This window comes from Oncorhynchus nerka, linkage group LG27, assembly GCF_034236695.1.
Source record: "Oncorhynchus nerka isolate Pitt River linkage group LG27, Oner_Uvic_2.0, whole genome shotgun sequence".
Lineage (NCBI taxonomy): Eukaryota > Metazoa > Chordata > Actinopteri > Salmoniformes > Salmonidae > Oncorhynchus > Oncorhynchus nerka.
The window spans coordinates 88,906,028-88,929,203 of NC_088422.1; the positions used below are offsets into that span (position 1 = coordinate 88,906,028).

The following is a 23,176-nucleotide window of genomic DNA, read 5'->3' on the forward strand; positions in this document are numbered from 1 at the left end:
CGTGTGTCTGATTAGTAACGTGTGTCTGACTAGTAACGTGTGTCTGACTAGTAACGTGTGTCTGACTTGTAACGTGTGTCTGATTAGTAACGTGTGTCTGATTAGTAACGTGTGTCTGACTAGTAACGTGTGTCTGACTAGTAACGTGTGTCTGATTAGTAACGTGTGTCTGACTAGTAACGTGTGTCTGACTAGTAACTGACTAGTAAACGTGTGTCTGACTAGTAACGTCTGACTAGTAAGTAACGTGTGTCTGACTAGTAACGTGTGTCTGACTAGTAACGTAGTAACGTGTGTCTGACTAGTAACGTGTGTCTGATTAGTAACGTGTGTCTGATTAGTAACGTGTGTCTGATTAGTAACGTGTGTCTGACTAGTAACGTGTGTCTGACTAGTAACGTGTGTCTGACTAGTAACGTGTGTCTGATTAGTAACGTGTGTCTGACTAGTAACGTGTGTCTGACTAGTAACGTGTGTCTGACTAGTAACGTGTGTCTGACTAGTAACGTACTAGTAACGTGTGTCTGACTAGTAACGTGTGTCTGACTAGTAACGTGTGTCTGACTAGTAACGTGTGTCTGACTGTCTGACTAGTAACGTGTGATCTGACTAGTAACGTGTGTCTGACTAGTAACGTGTGTCTGACTAGTAACGTGTGTCTGACTAGTAACGTGTGTCTGACTAGTAACGTGTGTCTGACTAGTAACGTAACGTCTGATGACTAGTAACGTGTGTCTGACTAGTAACGTGTGACTAGTCTGACTAGTAACGTGTCTGACTTAGTGTCTGATTAACGTAAGTAACGTGTGTCTGACTAGTAACGTGTGTCTGATTAGTAACGTGTGTCTGACTAGTAACGTGTGTCTGATTAGTAACGTGTGTCTGATTAGTAACGTGTGTCTGACTAGTAACGTGTGTCTGACTAGTAACGTGTGTCTGACTAGTAACGTGTGTCTGATTAGTAACGTGTGTCTGATTAGTAACGTGTGTCTGACTAGTAACGTGTGTCTGATTAGTAACGTGTGTCTGATTAGTAACGTGTGTCTGATTAGTAACGTGTGTCTGATTAGTAACGTGTGTCTGACTAGTAACGTGTCTGACTAGTAACGACTAGTAACGTGTGTCTGACTAGTAACGTGTGTCTGATTAGTAACGTGTGTCTGATTAACGTAAGTAACGTGTGTCTGACTAGTAACGTGTGTCTGACTAGTAACGTAAGTAACGTGTGTCTGACTAGTAACGTGTGTCTGACTAGTAACGTGTGTCTGATTACTACTAGTAACGTGTGTCTGATTAGTAACGTGTGTCTGACTAGTAACGTGTCTGATTAGTAACGTGATTAGTAACGTGTGTCTGACTAGTAACGTGTGTCTGACTAGTAACGTGTCTGACTAGTAACGTGTGTCTGACTAGTAACGTGTGTCTGACTAGTAACGTGTGTCTGACTAGTAACGTGTGTCTGACTAGTAACGTGTGACTAGTAACTGACTAGTAACGTGTGTCTGACTAGTAACGTGTGTCTGACTAGTAACGTGTCTGATTGTCTGACTAGTAACGTGTGTCTGACTAGTAACGTGTGTCTGACTAGTAACGTGTCTGACTAGTCTGATTAGTAACGTGTGTCTGACTAGTAACGTAACTGACTAGTAACGTGTCTGATTAGTAACGTGTGTCTGACTAGTAACGTGTGTCTGAACGTGTGACTCTGACTAGTAACGTGTCTGATCTGACTAGTAACGTGTCTGACTAGTAACTGACTAGTAACGTGTGTCTGACTAGTAACGTGTGTCTGACTAGTAACGTGTGTCTGACTAGTAACGTGTGTCTGACTAGTAACGTGTGTCTGACTAGTAACGTGTGTCTGACTAGTAACGTGTGTCTGACTAGTAACGTGTGTCTGACTAGTAACGTGTGTCTGACTAGTAACGTGTGTCTGACTAGTAACGTGTGTCTGACTAGTAACGTGTGTCTGACTAGTAACGCGTGTCTGACTAGTAACGCGTGTCTGACTAGTAACGCGTGTCTGATTAGTAACGCGTGTCTGATTAGTAACGCGTGTCTGACTAGTAACGCGTGTCTGACTAGTAACGCGTGTCTGATTAGTAACGCGTCTGACTAGTCTGATTAACGTAAGTAACGTGTGTCTGACTCTGATTAGTAACGTGTCTGACTAGTAACGTGTGATTAACGTATTAGTAACGTGTGTCTGATTAGTAACGTGTGTCTGATTAGTAACGTGTGTCTGATTAGTAACGTGTGTCTGATTAGTACTACGTGTGTCTGACTAGTAACGTCTGATTAACGTGTGTCTGACTAGTAACGTGTGTCTGATTAGTAACGTGTGTCTGACTAGTAACGTGTGTCTGATTAGTAACGTGTGTCTGACTAGTAACGTGTGTCTGACTAGTAACGTGTGTCTGACTAGTAACGTGTGTCTGATTAGTAACGTGTGTCTGACTAGTAACGTGTGTCTGATTAGTAACGTGTGTCTGACTAGTAACGTGTGACTAGTAACTGATTAGTAACGACTAGTAACGTCTGACTAGTAACGTGTGTCTGACTAGTAACGTGTCTGACTAGTAACTGACTAGTAACGTGTGTCTGACTAGTAACTACTAGTAACGTGTGTCTGACTAGTAACGTGTGTCTGACTAGTAACGTAGTAACGTGACTAGTAACGTGTGTCTGATTAGTAACGTGTGTCTGACTAGTAACGTGTGTCTGATTAGTAACGTGTGTATGACTAGTAACGTGTGTGCTGCTGTAAGTGAAATGTAAGGAGATGTGTGCGCATGTGCGTGTGTGTGTGTGTGTGTGTGTGTGCGTGTGCGTGCGTGTGTGTGTGTTTTTTTACTGTGCTGGATGTCTGGGTACTATATTTTTAAACTGTGTCCATACAGCATGAAGAGTGTATCATTTACCACATGTATGACTAAGGCATCCATTCCCTCATGCCTGTATGACTGTACTGGACGTACAGTAATGTCCCATAGCCTACCCGTCTGAGGTGAAGTGTTCCCGTAAATGCCAAGTTTCTTGTGGAATATATTCTATAGTGTACTGGAATTTACTCAACTTGCCCTCTGTGTTGGTTAGGTGAGCAATTAGCTCCTGTTTTTTCTGCTCATTAGCCAATCATCTCTCGTCCTGATATTAATTATCCAATTAACTCTCACTCTGTGGTTGCTCATCAGGCAATCGACTCCCACTCTGATATGTATTAGTCAACCATGAATTAGCCAACTACGGTATGAAGCCAACCAACCAACTCTGTCTCTGTGTACTTTAATCCTATGGGCTTTTATGTCCTCATTTTAATGAGCCTTTCCAACATGGCTGTCTACCATCTCTGGGCTCCACTCTCTCTAGGGGGTCTGGGCTGACTTAGCAGGGCTTTTAAGTGGTTTGACGCACACACACACACACACACACACACTGGTTTGACTGTTTTTCTAGGGCGTTAAATCTCCTTTAACCCTCCAACTCAATTGAGCATCCTCTCAAAGGGAAGTGAGAGGTGTCCTCATTTGAAGTTAAATCACGTCAATACTCTGACTCTGTTCTGCTGTTAAACCCTCACGTCTATACTCTGACCCTGTTCTGCTGTTCTCAGCCAATCATGTCCCTCCTGTCATACTTTAATCCTTTTTGGTTCCTCTTTGATTTAACTTCAAATGAGGTTTCAGGATGTAGTTATTGTAATGCTGCAAGAAGAGATGGAGAGGAAAGAGAGATCGACCATAATGGAAAGACTGAGACATGGAGAAAGAGAGAGAGAGAGATGGAGAAAGTAAAATGGGAAGACAGAGAGATGGAATACCAGACATTCTGTGTCCTTAACTAATCTATAAACAGGGTATACATAACTAGTGTGTAATATAATAGTATAATATTCAACAACCCATATTTTCTTTGGCGACATTGGATTTCCCCTTTCATACCAATGATAGAGATTGATGACAGACGAGGCCTTATAAAAATGTACCATAGAGAATATACCTTACCTGTAGCCTCTCTGACCCCGAGGACCACGGCCTTACCTGTAGCCTCTCTGACCCCGAGGACCACGGCCTTACCTGTAGCCTCTCTGACCCCGAGGACCACGGCCTTACCTGTAGCCTCTCTGACCCCGAGGACCACGGCCTTACCTGTAGCATCTCTGACCCGAGGACCACGGCCTTACCTGTAGCCTCTCTGACCCCGAGGACCACGGCCTTACCTGTAGCCTCTCTGACCCCGAGGACCACGGCCTTACCTGTAGCCTCTCTGACCCCGAGGACCACGGCCTTACCTGTAGCCTCTCTGACCCCGAGGACCACGGCCTTACCTGTAGCCTCTCTGACCCCGAGGACCACGGCCTTACCTGTAGCCTCTCTGACCCCGAGGACCACGGCCTTACCTGTAGCCTCTCTGACCCCGAGGACCACGGCCTTACCTGTAGCCTCTCTGACCCCGAGGACCACGGCCTTACCTGTAGCCTCTCTGACCCCGAGGACCACGGCCTTACCTGTAGCCTCTCTGACCCCGAGGACCACGGCCTCTCTGACCTGTAGCCTCTCTGACCCCGAGGACCACGGCCTTACCTGTAGCCTCTCTGACCCCGAGGACCACGGCCTTACCTGTAGCCTCTCTGACCCAGAGGACCACGGCCTTACCTGTAGCCTTTCTGACCCCGAGGACCACGGCCTTACCTGTAGGCTCTCTGACCACGGCCTTACCTGTAGCCTCTCTGACCCCGAGGACCACGGCCTTACCTGTAGCCTCTCTGACCCCGAGGACCACGGCCTTACCTGTAGCCTCTCTGACCACGGCCTTACCTGTAGCCTCTCTGACCCCGAGGACCACGGCCTTACCTGTAGCCTCTCTGACCCCGAGGACCACGGCCTTACCTGTAGCCTCTCTGACCCCGAGGACCACGGTCTTACCTGTAGCCTCTCTGACCCCGAGGACCACGGCCTTACCTGAGCCTCTCTGACCCCGAGGACCACGGCCTTACCTGTAGCCTCTCTGACCCCGAGGACCACGGCCTTACCTGTAGCCTCTCTGACCCCGAGGACCACGGCCTTACCTGTAGCCTCTCTGACCCCGAGGACCACGGCCTTACCTGTAGCCTCTCTGACCCCGAGGACCACGGCCTTACCTGTAGCCTCTCTGACCCCGAGGACCACGGCCTTACCTGTAGCCTCTCTGACCCCGAGGACCACGGACGTTGAGGATTCTCAGAATAGTTGCCAAGTGATGTCATCGTGGCGAGGAGCCAGAACTGCTCCCGTAACACTAACAGAGCGTGGAAACTCACCACTCGGTGCATTTTGGCCCCATCTGTCTGCGCTGTGTTAAATAAACCCTGGGAAGAAAGCCACAGTGGGCTGTTCATCTCAAGCTCATGGCCATTCATAGAAAGGAATTCAACTTGGACTGAAAATATGCTGTTTTGTGTTCCATCACCAAGCTGAATGGCCTTCATAGATAACATTAGTCTGACTATTACAATGGGATGACTGGTGTGTGTGTGTGTGTGTGTGTGTGTGTGTGTGTGTGTGTGTGTGTGTGTGTGTGTGTGTGCGTGCATTTCAATTCAATTGAAGAAGCTTTATTGGCATGGAAACATACATTGCCAAAGCAATTAAATCAATATAGATATATATACACTGACTGTACAAACCATTCAGAACACCTTCCTAATATAATATATAATATAATAATAATTCTCTCTCTCTCTCTCTCTCTCTCTCTCTCTCTCTCTCACACACTCACTCTCTCTCTCTCTCTCTCTCTCACACACTCTCTCTCTCTCTCTCTCTCTCTCACACACTCACTCTCTCTCTCTCTCTCTCTCTCTCTCACACACTCACTCAGGTGGATATGTTCTCGTATGGGATGGTTGTGTATGAGTTGCTGTCAGGTTGTAGGCCTGCGTTGGGCCAGCACCAGCTCCAGATAGCTAAGAAGCTGTCTAAAGGGATCCGTCCCACCCTGGGAAACCCAGAGGAAGTCCAGTTCCACTGTCTGCATGGCCTGATGATCGAGTGCTGGGACACTAAGCCTGAGAAGGTGAGGGGCTGTGGGCTGGGACACTAAGCCTGAGAAGGTGAGGGTCTGTGGGCTGGGACACTAAGCCTGAGAAGGTGAGGGTCTGTGGGCTGGGACACTAAGCCTGAGAAGGTGAGGGTCTGTGGGCTGGGACACTAAGCCTGAGAAGGTGAGGGGCTGTGGGCTGGGACACTAAGCCTGAGAAGGTGAGGGTCTGTGGGCTGGGACACTAAGCCTGAGAAGGTGAGGGGCTGTGGGCTGGGACACTAAGCCTGAGAAGGTGAGGGGAAGGTGAGGGTCTGTGGGCTGGGACACTAAGCCTGAGAAGGTGAGGGCTCTGGGACACTAAGCCTGAGAAGGTGAGGGTCTGGGACACTAAGCCTGAGAAGGTGAGGGTCTGTGGGCTGGGACACTAAGCCTGTGGGCTGGGACACTAAGCCTGAGAAGGTGAAGGGCTGTGAGCTGGGACACTAAGGGGGTGAGGGGCTGTGGGCTGGGACATTAAGCCTGAGAAGGTGAGGGGCTGTGGGCTGGGACATTAAGCCTGAGAAGGTGAGGGGCTGTGGGCTGGGACACTAAGCCTGAGAAGGTGAGGGGCTGTGGGCTGGGACATTAAGCCTGAGAAGGTGAGGGGCTGTGGGCTGGGACACTAAGCCTGAGAAGGTGAGGGGCTGTGGGCTGGGACGCCAATATTCACACTAGTGAGTCAAGCTGTGCTGCCTTGAATATGCTCTTTTTAAAGAGGAAAGTGTGATGATTAATCCGCACCACTATAATGATATCATGCTGTCTTTCATACATCTAGATGTGTATTAACAACTGATATTATAATGCTGTGTGGCTTACAGCAGGGATCATCAACTAGATTCAACCAGGAGCAGATTTTTCTTCTTAAATGGATAGTCAGGGGGCCGGAAACATAATTAAAATAATCTGTAGACTTCAAATTTATCACAAGAAGCCCAAAAATATATAATATTTGACTAAAACGTAATAATATCAAACCTTACTTACATTTGTGTACGATCACTTATACACTACATGACCAAAAGTATGTGGACACCTGCTCGTCGAACATCTCATTCCAGAATCATGGGCATTAATATGGAGTTGGTCCCCCCCTTGCTGCTATAACAGCCTCCACTCTTCTGGGAAGGATTTCCACTAGATGTTGGAACATTGCTGTGGGGATTTGCTTCCATTCAGCTATAAGAGCATTAGTGAGGTCGGGCACTGATGTTGGGTGATTAGGCCTGGCTTGAAGTCGGCGTTCCAATTCATCCCAAGGTGTTCGATGGGGTTGTGGTCAGGGCTCTGTGCTGGCCAGTCAAGTTCTTCCACACCGATCTCGAAAACCACTTTGCACAGGGGCATTGTCATGCTGTTGCCACAAAGTTGGAAACACAGAATCATCTAGAATGTCATTGTATGCTGTAGCGTTAAGATTTCCTTTCACTGGAACTAAGGGGACCGAACCATGAAAAACAGCCCCAGACATGATTTCTCCTCCACCATACTTTACAGTTGGCACTATGCATTCGGGCAGGTAGCGTTCTCCTGGCATCCGCCAAACCCATATTCGTCCGTCAGATTGTCAGATGGTGACTCGTGATTCATCACTCCGAAGAATGCGTTTCCACTGCTCCAGAGTCCAATGGAGGCGAGCTTTACACCTCTCCAGCCGACGCGTGGCATGGTGATCTTAGACTTGTGTGCGGCTGCTCGACCATGGAAACCCATTTCATGAACCTCCTAAAGAACAGCTCTTGCGCTGACGTTGCTTTCAGAGGCAGTTTGGAACTCTGTAGTGAGTGTTGCAACCGCGGACAGACTATTTTTACGCGCTACACGCTTTAGCACTCGGCGGTCCTGTTCTGTGAGGTTGCGTGGCCTACCACTTCACAGCTGAGCCGTTGTTGCTCTTAGGCGTTTCCTCTTCACAATAACAGCACTTACAGTTGCCCGGGGCTGCTCTAGCAAGGCAGAAATGGACTTGTTGGAAAGGTGGTATCCTTTGACGGTGCCACATTGAAAGTCACTGAGCTCTTCAGTAAGGCCATTCTACTGCCAATGTTTTCCTATGGAGATTGCATGGCTGTGTACTGGATTTTGTACATCTGTCAGTAATGGGTGTGGCTGAAATAGCCCAATCCACTCATTTGAAGGGGTGTCCACATACATTTTTATATACAGTATCGTATATCTTTGGGGCGGCAGGGTAGCCTAGTGGTTAGAGTGTTGGACTAGTAACCAAAAGGTGGCAAGTTCAAATCCCCGAGCTGACAAGGTACAAATCTGTCGTTCTGCCCCTGAACAGGCAGTTTAACCACTGTTCCTAGGCCGTCATTGAAAATAAGAATTTGTTCTTAACTGACTTGCCTAGTTAAATAAAGGTTAAATAAATCTCTCTCTATTATGCATGGGAATACTAATTTACATTTTCAAAATGTAAATCACTTGGGGCTGATTTGGTGTTTTTACAGTCTTTTATGTCCAACATTATTTTTGCTAAGATAAAATCACCAATCCACTGGCCACCAATTGGGGAACCCTGGCTTACAGTATGACATAGTGACTGTGTGTCTCTCTCTTGATCCAGAGGCCCCTGGCCATGCAGTGTGTGAGGCAGATGCAGGAGCCCAGTTTCCCATGTCTGAAGTACCTGCTGGCCTGTGACACACACTCCCAGCTCTTCCTGTCCCACTTGCAGGGACACAGCGCTGTCTTCTGGGACGGGGACAAGGACGACAGGTTGGTTTCTCTTTGTGTTGATTTCAGAGGTTTTCCTGGCCCAAAAAGTCTGTGTAGACATCCTGAGGATCTGAGGGTGTATTTCAGCTGCTTATCTTGGACTGTCTCTTAAAGAGTAGTGGAGGCAGAACACACTCACACACATACATACTCTGCACATACCTCTCTGAGAGTAACACACACACACACTCCTGTCTCATAAAGAGCAGTGGAGGCAGAACACACTCACACACATACATACTCTGCACATACCTCTCTGAGAGTAACACACACACACACACACTCCTGTCTCATAAAGAGAAGTGGAGGCAGAACACACTCACACACATACATACTCTGCACATACCTCTCTGAGAGTAACACACACACACACTCCTGTCTCATAAAGAGCAGTGGAGGCAGAACACACACACACACACTCCTGTCTCATAAAGAGCAGTGGAGGCAGAACACACACACACACATACATACTCTGCACATACCTCTCTGAGAGTAACACACACACACTCCTGTCTCATAAAGAGCAGTGGAGGCAGAACACACACACACACACACACACATACATACTCTGCACATACCTCTCTGAGAGTAACACACACACACTCCTGTCTCATAAAGAGCAGTGGAGGCAGAACACACACACACACACACATACATACTCTGCACATACCTCTCTGAGAGTAACACACACACACTCCTGTCTCATAAAGAGCAGTGGAGGCAGAACACACACACACACACATACATACTCTGCACATACCTCTCTGAGAGTAACACACACACACTCCTGTCCTGTAATAAAGCTCCCAGGTGGAAAGTAATTGCTTTAGTGTTGCTCTCCCCCTGTGTGTGACTGTGTGTGCTTTGGGACTGGGAGATAATCTCACCACGATAAAGGCAGCTTTCATCGCTCCATACAGGTGGTGCTAATGACTGCTATTGCCTGCAGCTGTCCTGCTGTTAACCCCATAGAGATCCTTTGTAATTCTAATACCCCCTCATAGAGGTATTGCGCCAGGGCTTCCAGCATGGGAACCGACCATGAGAATGACATGATAATTGTCAGCAGGTACTACTCCGCCAGGGGAAGGAGGAGAAAGATTGAATACTGTCCTAACTCTGTGTCAGGGTAACACGGTTAAATGGTGTGTATTGTCTCGGTATGACTTGTTGAACTACTGTGTGTGTCTGTGTGTGTCTGTGTCTGTGTGTGTGTGTGTGTGCGTTCTAGAAACTGCGATAGTGAATGTGTGTTGTCTTATAGGAACTACAGTGTGTTAGTGAATGTGTGTTGTCCTATAGGAACTACAGTGTGATAGTGAATGTGTGTTGTCCTATAGGAACTACAGTGTGATAGTGAATGTGTGTTGTCCTATAGGAAATACAGTGTGATAGTGAATGTGTGTTGTCCTATAGGAACTACAGTGTGGTAGTGAATGTGTGTTGTCCTATAGGAACTACAGTGTGGTAGTGAATGTGTGTTGTCCTATAGGAACTACAGTGTGGTAGTGAATGTGTGTTGTCCTATAGGAACTACAGTGTGGTAGTGAATGTGTGTTGTCCTATAGGAACTACAGTGTGGTAGTGAATGCGTGTTGTCCTATAGGAACTACAGTGTGATAGTGAATGTGTGTTGTCCTATAGGAACTACAGTGTGGTAGGGAATGTGTGTTGTCCTATAGGAACTACAGTGTGGTAGTGAATGTGTGTTGTCTTATAGGAACTACAGTGTGGTAGTGAATGTGTGTTGTCTTATAGGAACTACAGTGTGGTAGTGAATGCGTGTTGTCCTAGGAACTAGAGGTGAAGTGGATGCTGTTGTCCAGGAACCAGGCTGGGAATGCTGTTGTCAGATGAAGATGGATGAATGTGTGTTGTCTTATGGAACTACAGAGGTTGAACCAAACAATCACTAACACTGGGGATTGGAGTTGGAACCAGGCTGAAATCAAGATGGATAACACTGGGACCGGAGTTGGCCAAACAATCACTAACACTGGGGTTGGAGTTGGCCAAAAAATCATTAACACTGGGGTTGGAGTTGGCCAAACAATCACTAACACTGGGTTGGAGTTGGCCAAACAATCACTAACACTGGGGTTGGAGTTGGCCAAAAAATCATTAACACTGGGGTTGGGGTTTGCCTCACAATCACTAACACTGGGTGTCCTATGGACATTAGAATACAATACTTATATTTATTCATACATGTTCTTTGCATCTGAAAGTTTACTTAAATGTGAGTTTACATAAACACTGGGGGTGGGGTTGGCCAAACTATCCTTAACACTGGGGGTGGGGTTGGCCAAACTATCCTTAACACTGGGGGTGGGGTTGGCCAAACTATCCTTAACTCTGGGGTGGGGTTGGCCAAACTATCCTTAACTCTGGGGGTGGGGTTGGCCAAACTATCCTTAACACTGGGGGTGGGGTTGGCCAAACTATCCTTAACACTGGGGGTGGGGTTGGCCAAACTATCCTTAACACTGGGGGTGGGGTTGGCCAAACTATCCTTAACACTGGGGGTGGGGTTGGCCAAACTATCCTTAACTCTGGGGGTGGGGTTGGCCAAACTATCCTTAACACTGGGGGTGGGGTTGGCCAAACTATCCTACTCATTCAAGGGTTTTTCTTTATTTTTTACTATTTTCTACATTGTAGAATAACAGTGAAGACGTTAAAACTATGAAATAACACATGGAATCATGTAGTAACCAAAAAAGTGTTAAACAAATCAAAAATATGTTTTAGATTTTAGAATCTTCAAAGTAGCCACCCTTTGCCTTGATGACAGCTTTGCACACTCTTGGCATTCTCTCAACCAGCTTCACCTGTAATGCTTTTCCAACAGTCTTGAAGGAGTTCCCACATATGCTGAGCACTTGTTGGCTGCTTTTCCTTCACTCTGTGGTCCAACTCATCCCAAACCATCTCAATTGGCTTGAGTTGGGGGTGAATGTGGAGGCCAGGTCATCTGATGCAGCACTCATCACTTTCCTTCTTGGTCAAATAGCCCTTATACATTCTGGAGGTGTGTTTCGTGTCATTATCCTGTTAAAAAACAAATGATAGTCCCACTAAGCGCAAACCAGATCTTCTTATTGGTGTCCATTCGTGGTTTCTTTGCAGCAATTCCATCATGAAGGCCTGATTCACACAGTCTCCTCTGAACAGTTGATGTTGAGATGTGTCTGTTACTTGAGCTCTGTGAGGTGCAGTTAATTGCCGATTTCTGAGGCTGGTAACTCTGACCTTATCCTTTGCAGCAGAGGTAACTCTGTGTCTTTCTTTCCTGTGGTGGTCCTCATGAGAGCCAGTTTCATCATAGCGCTTGATGGCTTTTGCAACTGCACTTTAAATTTTCCGGATTGACTGAAATTCCACAAATTAACTTTTAACAAGGCACACCTGTTAATTGAAAAGCATTTCAGGTGACTACCTCATGAAGCTGGTTGAGAGAATGCCAAGAGGGTGCAAAGCTGTCATCAAGGCAAAGGGTGGCTACTTTGAAGAATCTCAAATATAACATATATTTTGATTTGTTTAACACTTTCTTGATGTCATCACTATTATTCTACAAAGTAGAAAATAGTTTGTTTTTTTTACATACAAAAAAACAATGGAATGGTTAGACTGGTACTATATGTACAGTATGTCGGAAGTTTACATACACCAGCCAAATACATTTAAACTCAGTTTTTCACAATTCTTGACATTTAATCTTAGTAAAAATTGCCCTGTCTTAGGTCAGTTAGGATCACCACTTTATTTTAAGAATGTGAAATGTCAGAATAATAGTAGAGAGAATGATTTATTTCAGCTTTTATTTCTTTCATCACATTCCCAGTGGGTCAGACATTTACATACACTCAATTAGTATTTGGTAGCATTGCCTTTAAATTGTTTAACTTGGGTCAAACGTTTTGGGTGAATTTTGGTCCATTCCTCCTGACAGAGCTGTTGTAACTGAGTCAGGTTTGTAGTCCTCCTTGCTCGCAAATGCTTTTTCAGTTCTGCCCATACATTTTCTATAGGATTGAGGTCAGGGCTTTGTGATGGCCCCTCCGATACCTTGACTTTGTTGTCTTTAAGCCATTTTGCCACAACTTGGGAAGTATGCTTGGGGTCATTGTCAATTTGGAAGACCCATTTGTGACCAAGCTTTAACTTCCTTACTGATGTCTTGAGATGTTGCGTCAATATATCCACATAAATTTTCCGTCCTCATGATGTACCAGTCCCTCCAGCAGCAAGCACCCCCACAACATGATACTGCCACCCCTGTGCTTCACGGTTGGGATGGTGTTCTTTGGCTTGCAAGCCTCCACCTTTTTCCTCCAAACATAATGATGGTCATTATGGCCAAACAGTTCCAGAGGACATTTCTCAAAAAAGTACGATATTTGTCCCCATGTGCAGTTGCAAACCGTAGTCTGGCTTTTTTATGGCGGTTTTGGAGCAGTGGCTTCTTCCTTGTTGAGCAGCCTTTCAGGTTATATCGATATAGGACTTGTTTTACTGTGGATATAGATACTTTTGTACCTGTTTCCTCCAGCATCTTCACAAGGTCCTTTGCTGTTGTTCTGGGATTGATTTGCACTTTTCGCACCAAAGTACGTTCATCACCAGGAGACAGAAGACGTCTCCTTCCTGAGGGGTATGACGGCTGCATGGTCCCATGGTGTTTATAATACTTACTATTGTTTGTACAGATGAACGTGGTACCTTCAGGCATTTGTAAATTGCTCCCAAGGATGAACCAGACTTGTGGAGGTCTACAGTTTATTTTCTGAGGTCTTGGCTGATTTGATTTTCCCATGATGTCAAGAATTTTGAAGGTAGGCCAAATAAATCCACAGGTACTGACTTTATGTCAATTAAGTGACATAATTTTCTGGACAGTCAACTTAGTGTATGTAAACTTCTGACCCACTGGAATTGTGAAACAGTGAATTATAAGTGAAATAATCTGTTTGTAAACAATTCTTGGAAAAATTACTTGTGTTATGCACAAAGTAGATGTCCTAACTGCCTTGCCAAAACTATAGTTTGTTAACAAGAAATGTGTGGAGTGGTTGAAAAAACGAGTTTTAATGACACCAACCTAAGTGTATGTAAACCTCCGACTTCAACTGTACATACATGTGTGTGTGTGTATTTACTTGTATGTGTGTGTTCTAGGAGCAGGAAGTGTTCATCTACAGTCTAAAGGAGATGTGTCCACTGAGCCAGCCCCAGAAACAGATCTCCTGTCCTGCTATAGTCACCTGTCTGTTCCCCGTGCCCGCCAGAGACCAGGTAACTCTCCTGTTGTCACCTGTCTGTTCCCCGTGCCCGCCAGAGACCAGGTAACTCTCCTGTTGTCACCTGTCTGTTCCCCGTGCCCGCCAGAGACCAGGTAACTCTCCTGTTGTCACCTGTCTGTTCCCGCCAGAGACCAGGTAACTCTCCTGTTGTCACCTGTCTGTTCCCCGTGCCCGCCAGAGACCAGGTAACTCTCCTGTTGTCAACTGTCTGTTCCCCGTGCCCGCCAGAGACCAGGTAACTCTCCTGTTGTCACCTGTCTGTTCCCCGTGCCGCCAGAGACCAGGTAACTCTCCTGTTGTCACGTGTCTGTTCCCCGTGCCCGCCAGAGACCAGGTAACTCTCCTGTTGTCACCTGTCTGTTCCCCGTGCCCGCCAGAGACCAGGTAACTCTCCTGTTGTCACCTGTCTGTTCCCCGTGCCCGCCAGAGACCAGGTAACTCTCCTGTTGTCACCTGTCTGTTCCCCGTGCCCGCCAGAGACCAGGTAACTCTCCTGTTGTCACCTGTCTGTTCCCCGTGCCCGCCAGAGACCAGGTAACTCTCCTGTTGTCACCTGTCTGTTCCCCGTGCCCGCCAGAGACCAGGTAACTCTCCTGTTGTCACCTGTCTGTTCCCGTGCCCGCCAGAGACCAGGTAACTCTCCTGTTGTCACCTGTCTGTTCCCCGTTCCCGCCAGAGACCAGGTAACTCTCCTGTTGTCACCTGTCTGTTCCCCGTTCCCGCCAGAGACCAGGTAACTCTCCTGTTGTCACCTGTCTGTTCCCCGTTCCCGCCAGAGACCAGGTAACTCTCCTGTTGTCACCTGTCTGTTCCCAGTGCCCGCCAGAGACCAGGTAACTCTCCTGTTGTCACCTGTCTGTTCCCCGTTCCCGCCAGAGACCAGGTAACTCTCCTGTTGTCACCTGTCTGTTCCCCGTTCCCGCCAGAGACCAGGTAACTGTCCTGTCCTACTGTTGTCAACTGTCTGTTCCCCGTTCCCGCCAGAGACCAGGTAACTCCTGTTGTCACCTGTCTGTTCCCCGTGCCCGCCAGAGACCAGGTAACTCTCCTGTTGTCACCTGTCTGTTCCCCGTTCCCGCCAGAGACCAGGTAACTCTCCTGTTGTCACCTGTCTGTTCCCCGTGCCCGCCAGAGACCAGGTAACTCTCCTGTTGTCACCTGTCTGTTCCCCTTGCCCGCCAGAGACCAGGTAACTCTCCTGTTGTCACCTGTCTGTTCCCCGTTCCCGCCAGAGACCAGGTAACTCTCCTGTTGTCACCTGTCTGTTCCCCGTGCCCGCCAGAGACCAGGTAACTCTCCTGTTGTCACCTGTCTGTTCCCCGTTCCCGCCAGAGACCAGGTAACTCTCCTGTTGTCACCTGTCTGTTCCCCGTGCCCACCAGAGACCAGGTAACTCTCCTGTTGTCACCTGTCTGTTCCCCGTTCCCGCCAGAGACCAGTTCCCTGTTGTCACCTGTCTGTTCCCCGTGCCCGCCAGACCAGGTAACTCTCCTGTTGTCACCTGTCTGTTCCCCGTGCCCGCCAGAGACCAGGTAACTCTCCTGTTGTCACCTGTCTGTTCCCCGTGCCCGCCAGAGACCAGGTAACTGTCACCTGTCTGTTCCCCGTACTAACTCTCCTGTTGTCACCTGTCTGTTCCCCTTGCCCGCCAGAGACCAGGTAACTCTCCTGTTGTCACCTGTCTGTTCCCCGTGCCCGCCAGAGACCAGGTAACTCTCCTGTTGTCACCTGTCTGTTCCCCGTTCCCGCCAGAGACCAGGTAACTCTCCTGTTGTCACCTGTCTGTTCCCCGTGCCCGCCAGAGACCAGGTAACTCTCCTGTTGTCACCTGTCTGTTCCCCATGCCCGCCAGAGACCAGGTAACTCTCCTGTTGTCACCTGTCTGTTCCCCGTGCCCGCCAGAGACCAGGTAACTCTCCTGTTGTCACCTGTCTGTTCCCCGTGCCCGCCAGAGACCAGGTAACTCTCCTGTTGTCACCTGTCTGTTTCCCGTTCCCGCCAGAGACCAGGTAACTCTCCTGTTGTCACCTGTCTGTTCCCCTTGCCCGCCAGAGACCAGGTAACTGTCCTGTCCTACTGTTGTCAACTGTCTGTTCCCCGTGCCCGCCAGAGACCATATAACATACTGTTCACTACTGCCCTGTATGGTTGTCATGAAACCAGTATCAGAATAATACCACACTCGATTTTCCATGGCGAACACATGAAGCAGACTACTATTTGCTCCTTTAGGAACCTTTCATACAGTATTGTGTATAGCTTGGAAAATTAACACATAATGCTCTTTGTTTCCAAGATTAGGATTGTTTTCCTTTAGAATTAAAATCCACATCATGTTTTGTTTCCTTGCTACCAGACTTATCGCGATACTGCTACCGTGACAACCCTATCTCAAACATCTCCTAGACCAGTAGTTCCCGAACCGGTCCACCAGTAACCCCAACAATACACATTGTTGTTGTAGCCCCAGACAACCATACATGATTACACGGATCTGTGTGAGAAAGAATTATGGGAACCCAACCCATTGTTGTTCCGTCATCTACTAAACCCCAATGTAACTCTGATACACTGGATAATCTGTGTTCTCTTATCTCTGTACTGTACAGTGTTTATACAGTAACAGAACAGCAGTTGATAATAACACGGTACCATCTAACTGCCTTCCAAACCAGCCTGACTGTTTTCACCGTTTGTAGGGGTTTATTTGCGTTCTGACCATCATTAACTAACACAGCTACTGTGGTAAAAGAGGTTTTACGGTCCTCTTAACAGTAGAAATGCCAGCCCTCAAGCGGTCCCACCCAATGGCGCGTCTTTTTTTATTTAAAATGTTTTATTTTACCTTTATTTAACCAGGCAAGTCAGTTAAGAACAAATTCTTATTTTCAATGACGGCCTAGGAACAGTGGGTTAACTGCCTGTTCAGGGGCAGAACGACAGATTTTGTACCTTGTCAGCTCGGGGATTTGAACTTGCAACCTTTCTAGTCCAATGCTCTAACCACTAGGCTACCCTCCCCTTCACCCCCCTCTCCCTAGACCCTCAGCCCTTTGAAGTGTCCTGTGTCTGGGGTAGTCCAGGTGTTGAGTCTGACCTAGTGATCACTGCCTCTTTACAGGAGCACTGCCTGTTTGCCCCCCCACCTCCCCTTCACCCCCTCTCCCTAGACCCTCTTCCCCCCAGCCCTTTGACCCTCAGTGTCCTGTGGCTGGGGTAGTCCAGGTGTTGAGTCTGACCTAGTGATCACTGCCTCTTTACAGGAGCACTGCCTGTTTGCCCCCCACCTCCCCTTCACCCCCTCTCCCTAGACCCTCAGCCCTTTGAAGTGTCCTGTGGCTGGGGTAGTCCAGGTGTTGAGGCTGACCTAGTGGAGCCTGCTGCCTGTTTGCCCCCCACCTCCCCTTCACCCCCTCTCCCTAGACCCTCAGCCCTTTGAAGTGTCCTGTGGCTGGGGTAGTCCAGGTGTTGAGTCTGACCTAGTGATCACTGCCTCTTTACAGGAGCACTGCCTGTTTTTGCCCCCCACCTCCCCTTCACCCCCTCTCCCTAGACCCTCAGCCCTTTGAAGTGTCCTGTGGCTGGGGTAGTCCAGGTGTTGAGTCTGACCTAGTGGAGCACTGCCTTTTGCCCCCCCACCTCCCCTTCACCCCCTCTCCCTAGGCCCTTTGAAGTGTCCTGTGGCTGGGGTACCAGGTGCTGACTGTTTGCCCCCCCCCACCTCCCCTTCACCCCCTCACCCCAGCCCTCTGTCCTGTGTCTGGGGTAGTCCAGGTGTTGAGGCTGACCCTCAGCCCCCCCCACCTTTGACCCTCAGCCCTTTCAAGTGTCCTGTGGCTGGGGTAGTGACCAGGTGTTGAGTCTGACCTGTGGCTGGGGTAGTGGAGCCTGTGGAGCCTGCTGCCTGTTTGCCCCCCACCCCCCACCTCCCCTTCACCCCAGCCCTCTCCCTAGACCCTCAGCCCTTTGTTTGCCCCCCAAGTGTCCTGTGGCTGGGGAGCCTAGTCCAGGTTTGATTTGCTTGCCTTGAAGTGTTGGATAGTTCCATTTGTTTGAACTTTGACAGAAGCAACAGCCCCAAAGTACCATAGCTCTATGTAACATATTTCTGACACGTCGGCTGTTCAGGGTGTCACACTGCAGACGTGGAGCCTCCTTTGATCTTTCCCTCCTTCCCAGAAACCCATCCTCCACTGAAGTCAGCTGTACAGGTAGAACAGTCCTGCTGTAGGACAACAGTAGAACAACGGCTGGTAGTTGCTAGGGGGACTGCGAGGTCGTGGGAGGAACAACTCTGGGGAAAACATTCTACAGTGACACTTAGCCGCTGACCTGGTTGTAGGACATGTAAATATATGTTGGGAATGACCAACGCTATCAAACGCATATTTACACTTCAATTAGAAGACCGTACAGTAGATTGATTTACTGGTTGTAGGACATGTAAATATGTGTTGGGAATGACCAACGCTATCAAACACATATTTACACTTCAATTAGAAGACCGTACAGTAGATTGATTTACTGGTTGTATTATTTACTGCAGCAGTGCAGTCTTTTTACTGCCCCGCTCTCTATTCTAACTTAGTAAACAAGAATGTTTTCACCTCCGTTCATGCTTTTCATCTAGTCTTCAGTCTTTATCAAGGTTGGGATGTGTTGTTGATATCTTTACTATCTCTGTCTCTCTCTCCCTCTCCACGTCCCTTCAACCACTCTCCATTCCATATACACCCCCCCAACCTAACAGTCTGGTCTCCTCCCACCCAAGCAGACCCAGGCGTGTGTCTTCATGGGGATGTCAGACGGTCTGGTGGCAGTGTACTCTCTAATGGATGACATGCCTGTGGAAGGAGAGACCTACCTGTGTTCTCTCTCCCTCTCCACGTCCCTTCAACCACTCTCCATTCCGTTTACACCCCCCCAACCTAACATTCTGGTCTCCTCCCACCCAAGCAGACCCAGGCGTGTGTCTTCATGGGGATGTCAGACGGTCTGGTGGCAACTCTCTAATGGATGACATGCCTGTGGAAGGAGAGACTCCTGTGTTCCCTCCCTCTCCACCCCTTCAACCACTCTCCATTCCGCAGACCCCCAACCTAATATTCTGGTCTCCTCCCACCCAAGCAGACCCAGGCGTGATGGGGATGTCAGACGGTCTGGTGGCAGTGTACTCTCTAATGGATGACATGCCTGTGGAAGGAGAGACCTACCTGTGTTCTCACACCCTCAATATGACCATGTTTGGGATGGAGGACTCTGACCCCAGACAGAGACCCTACCCAGTCAGGAGCATGGTCCTGGTCCACAGTGGATCCCAGGTTGGAATAGATATATCAATATGCCGATATATAGAAATGTATCTATTTATCTATCTAGATATTCTGATATATTTCAATATACCTGTATACCACAATGTCCAATGATGAAATAGTAAATAATTGTGTACAGTAGTGAAATACCGGTAACCTCATTACAATGTTACTGGGTTAAACTCTGGTAATATGAATGGTTATCATAAAGTGTAAATCTTATCTCCTCCCAGCTGTGGTACTCCCATGGTCCAGGCCTGCTGGTGATCGACTGCCGGACCCTCCAGGCGGTGCATCGACTGGACCCCTACGACCCACCATCCTCCATACAGGCCCTGGCCTCCAGCCCCTGTCTGTGGGGGGATGAGGCGGTGTGGACCCTGGACGACCACACCAACACCCTGCAGCTGTACCACGCTGCCACCTACCAGCTCTGTGCCACTTACAGGTGTGTGAGACGTGGGTGGGTGGGGTGAGGTAGTGTTAGACTAATGGGTAGAACACAGCTATAAGATATGCTGGTGGTGGGTAGGACACAGCTATAAGATACGCTTGTGGTAGGTAGGACACAGCTATAAGATACGCTGGTGGTAGGTAGGACACAGCTATAGGATACGCTGGTGGTAGGTAGGACACAGGTATAAGATACGCTGGTGGTAGACACAGCGGTGGTAGGTAGGACACAGCTATAAGATACGCTGGTGGTAGGTAGGACACAGCTATAAGATACGCTGGTGGTAGGTAGGACACAGCTATAAGATACGCTGGTGGTAGGTAGGACACAGCTATAAGATACGCTGGTGGTAGGTAGGACACAGCTATAAGATACGCTGGTGGTAGGTAGGACACAGCTATAAGATATGCTGGTGGTAGGTAGGACACATCTATAAGATACGCTGGTGGTAGGTAGGACACAGCTATAAGATATGCTGGTGGTAGGTAGGAGACATCTATAGGATACGCTGGTGGTAGGTAGGACACATCTATAGGATACGCTGGTGGTAGGTAGGACACAGCTATAAGATACGCTGGTGGTAGGTAGGACACATCTATAGGATACGCTGGTGGTAGGTAGGACACATCTATAGGATACGCTGGTGGTAGGTAGGACACATCTATAGGATACGCTGGTGGTAGGTAGGACACATCTATAGGATACGCTGGTGGTAGGTAGGACACAGCTATAGGATACGCTGGTGGTAGGTAGGACACAGCTATAAGATACTATAGGATACGCTGGTGGTGGTAGGTAGGACACATCTATAAGATACGCTGGTGGTAGGTAGGACACAGCTATAAGATACGCTGGTGGTAGGTAGGACACAGCTATAGGATACGCTGGTGGTAGGTAGGACACATCTATAGGATACGCTGGTGGTAGGTAGGACACATCTATAGGATACGCTGGTGGTAGGTAGGACACATCTATAGGATACGCTGGTGGTAGTAGGACACAGCTATAAGATATGCTGGTGGTAGGTAGGACACCGCTATAAGATACGCTGGTGGTAGGTAGGACACATCCATAAGATACGCTGGTGGTAGGTAGGACACATCTATAGGATACGCTGGTGGTAGGTAGGACACAGCTATAAGATACGCTGGTGGTAGGTAGGACACAGCTATAAGATACGCTGGTGGTAGGTAGGACACATCTATAGGATACGCTGGTAGTAGGTAGGACACATCTATAGGATACGCTGGTGGTAGGTAGGACACAGCTATAAGATACGCTGGTGGTAGGTAGGACACAGCTATAAGATACGCTGGTGGTAGGTAGGACACAGCTATAAGATACGCTGGTGGTAGGTAGGACACAGCTATAAGATACGCTGGTGGTAGGTAGGACACAGCTATAAGATACGCTGGTGGTAGGTAGGACACAGCTATAAGATACGCTGGTGGTAGGTAGGACACAGCTATAAGATACGCTGGTGGTAGGTAGGACACAGCTATAAGATACGCTGGTGGTAGGTAGGACACAGCTATAAGATACGCTGGTGGTAGGTAGGACACAGCTATAGGATACGCTGGTGGTAGGTAGGACACAGCTATAGGATACGCTGGTGGTAGGTAGGACACAGCTATAGGATACGCTGGTGGTAGGTAGGACACAGCTATAAGATACGCTGGTGGTAGGTAGGACACAGCTATAGGATACGCTGGTGGTAGGTAGGACACAGCTATAAGATACGCTGGTGGTAGGTAGGACACAGCTATAAGATATGCTGGTGGTAGGTAGGACACAGCTATAAGATACGCTTGTGGTAGGTAGGACACAGCTATAAGATACGCTGGTGGTAGGTAGGACACATCTATAGGATACGCTGGTGGTAGGTAGGACACAGCTATAAGATACGCTGGTGGTAGGTAGGACACATCTATAGGATACGCTGGTGGTAGGTAGGACACAGCTATAAGATACGCTGGTGGTAGGTAGGACACAGCTATAGGATACGCTGGTGGTAGGTAGGACACATCTATAGGATACGCTGGTGGTAGGTAGGACACATCTATAGGATACGCTGGTGGTAGGTAGGACACATCTATAGGATACGCTGGTGGTAGGTAGGACACAGCTATAAGATATGCTGGTGGTAGGTAGGACACCGCTATAAGATACGCTGGTGGTAGGTAGGACACATCCATAAGATACGCTGGTGGTAGGTAGGACACATCTATAGGATACGCTGGTGGTAGGTAGGACACAGCTATAAGATACGCTGGTGGTAGGTAGGACACAGCTATAAGATACGCTGGTGGTAGGTAGGACACATCTATAGGATACGCTGGTAGTAGGTAGGACACATCTATAGGATACGCTGGTGGTAGGTAGGACACAGCTATAAGATACGCTGGTGGTAGGTAGGACACAGCTATAAGATACGCTGGTGGTAGGTAGGACACAGCTATAAGATACGCTGGTGGTAGGTAGGACACAGCTATAAGATACGCTGGTGGTAGGTAGGACACATCTATAGGATACGCTGGTGGTAGGTAGGACACAGCTATAAGATACGCTGGTGGTAGGTAGGACACAGCTATAAGATACGCTGGTGGTAGGTAGGACACAGCTATAAGATACGCTGGTGGTAGGTAGGACACAGCTATAAGATACGCTGGTGGTAGGTAGGACACATCTATAGGATACGCTGGTGGTAGGTAGGACACAGCTATAGGATACGCTGGTGGTAGGTAGGACACAGCTATAGGATACGCTGGTGGTAGGTAGGACACAGCTATAAGATACGCTGGTGGTAGGTAGGACACAGCTATAGGATACGCTGGTGGTAGGTAGGACACAGCTATAAGATACGCTGGTGGTAGGTAGGACACAGCTATAAGATATGCTGGTGGTAGGTAGGACACAGCTATAAGATACGCTTGTGGTAGGTAGGACACAGCTATAAGATACGCTGGTGGTAGGTAGGACACATCTATAGGATACGCTGGTGGTAGGTAGGACACAGCTATAGGATACGCTGGTGGTAGGTAGGACACAGCTATAGGATACGCTGGTGGTAGGTAGGACACAGCTATACGCTGATAGGTAGGACACAGCTATAGGATACGCTGGTGGTAGGTAGGACACAGCTATAAGATACGCTGGTGGTAGGTAGGACACAGCTATAAGATATGCTGGTGGTAGGTAGGACACAGCTATAAGATACGCTTGTGGTAGGTAGGACACAGCTATAAGATACGCTGGTGGTAGGTAGGACACATCTATAGGATACGCTGGTGGTAGGTAGGACACAGCTATAAGATATGCTG

General features: G+C 48.1%; 1 protein-coding gene across 1 annotated transcript in view; it reads left to right on the forward strand.

Moving 5' to 3' along the window:
- lrrk1 (leucine-rich repeat kinase 1) overlaps positions 1 to 23,176 on the forward strand; it is a 183,119-nt gene that overhangs the window by 149,876 nt on the left and 10,067 nt on the right. The window contains exons 30-36 of the mRNA XM_065011179.1: positions 5,860 to 6,054; positions 8,633 to 8,784; positions 10,201 to 10,213; positions 13,966 to 14,082; positions 18,865 to 18,930; positions 19,280 to 19,411; positions 19,636 to 19,850. Coding sequence (XP_064867251.1) covers positions 5,860 to 6,054; positions 8,633 to 8,784; positions 10,201 to 10,213; positions 13,966 to 14,082; positions 18,865 to 18,930; positions 19,280 to 19,411; positions 19,636 to 19,850 — 890 coding nt within the window. The remainder of the gene's footprint in view (positions 1 to 5,859; positions 6,055 to 8,632; positions 8,785 to 10,200; positions 10,214 to 13,965; positions 14,083 to 18,864; positions 18,931 to 19,279; positions 19,412 to 19,635; positions 19,851 to 23,176) is intronic.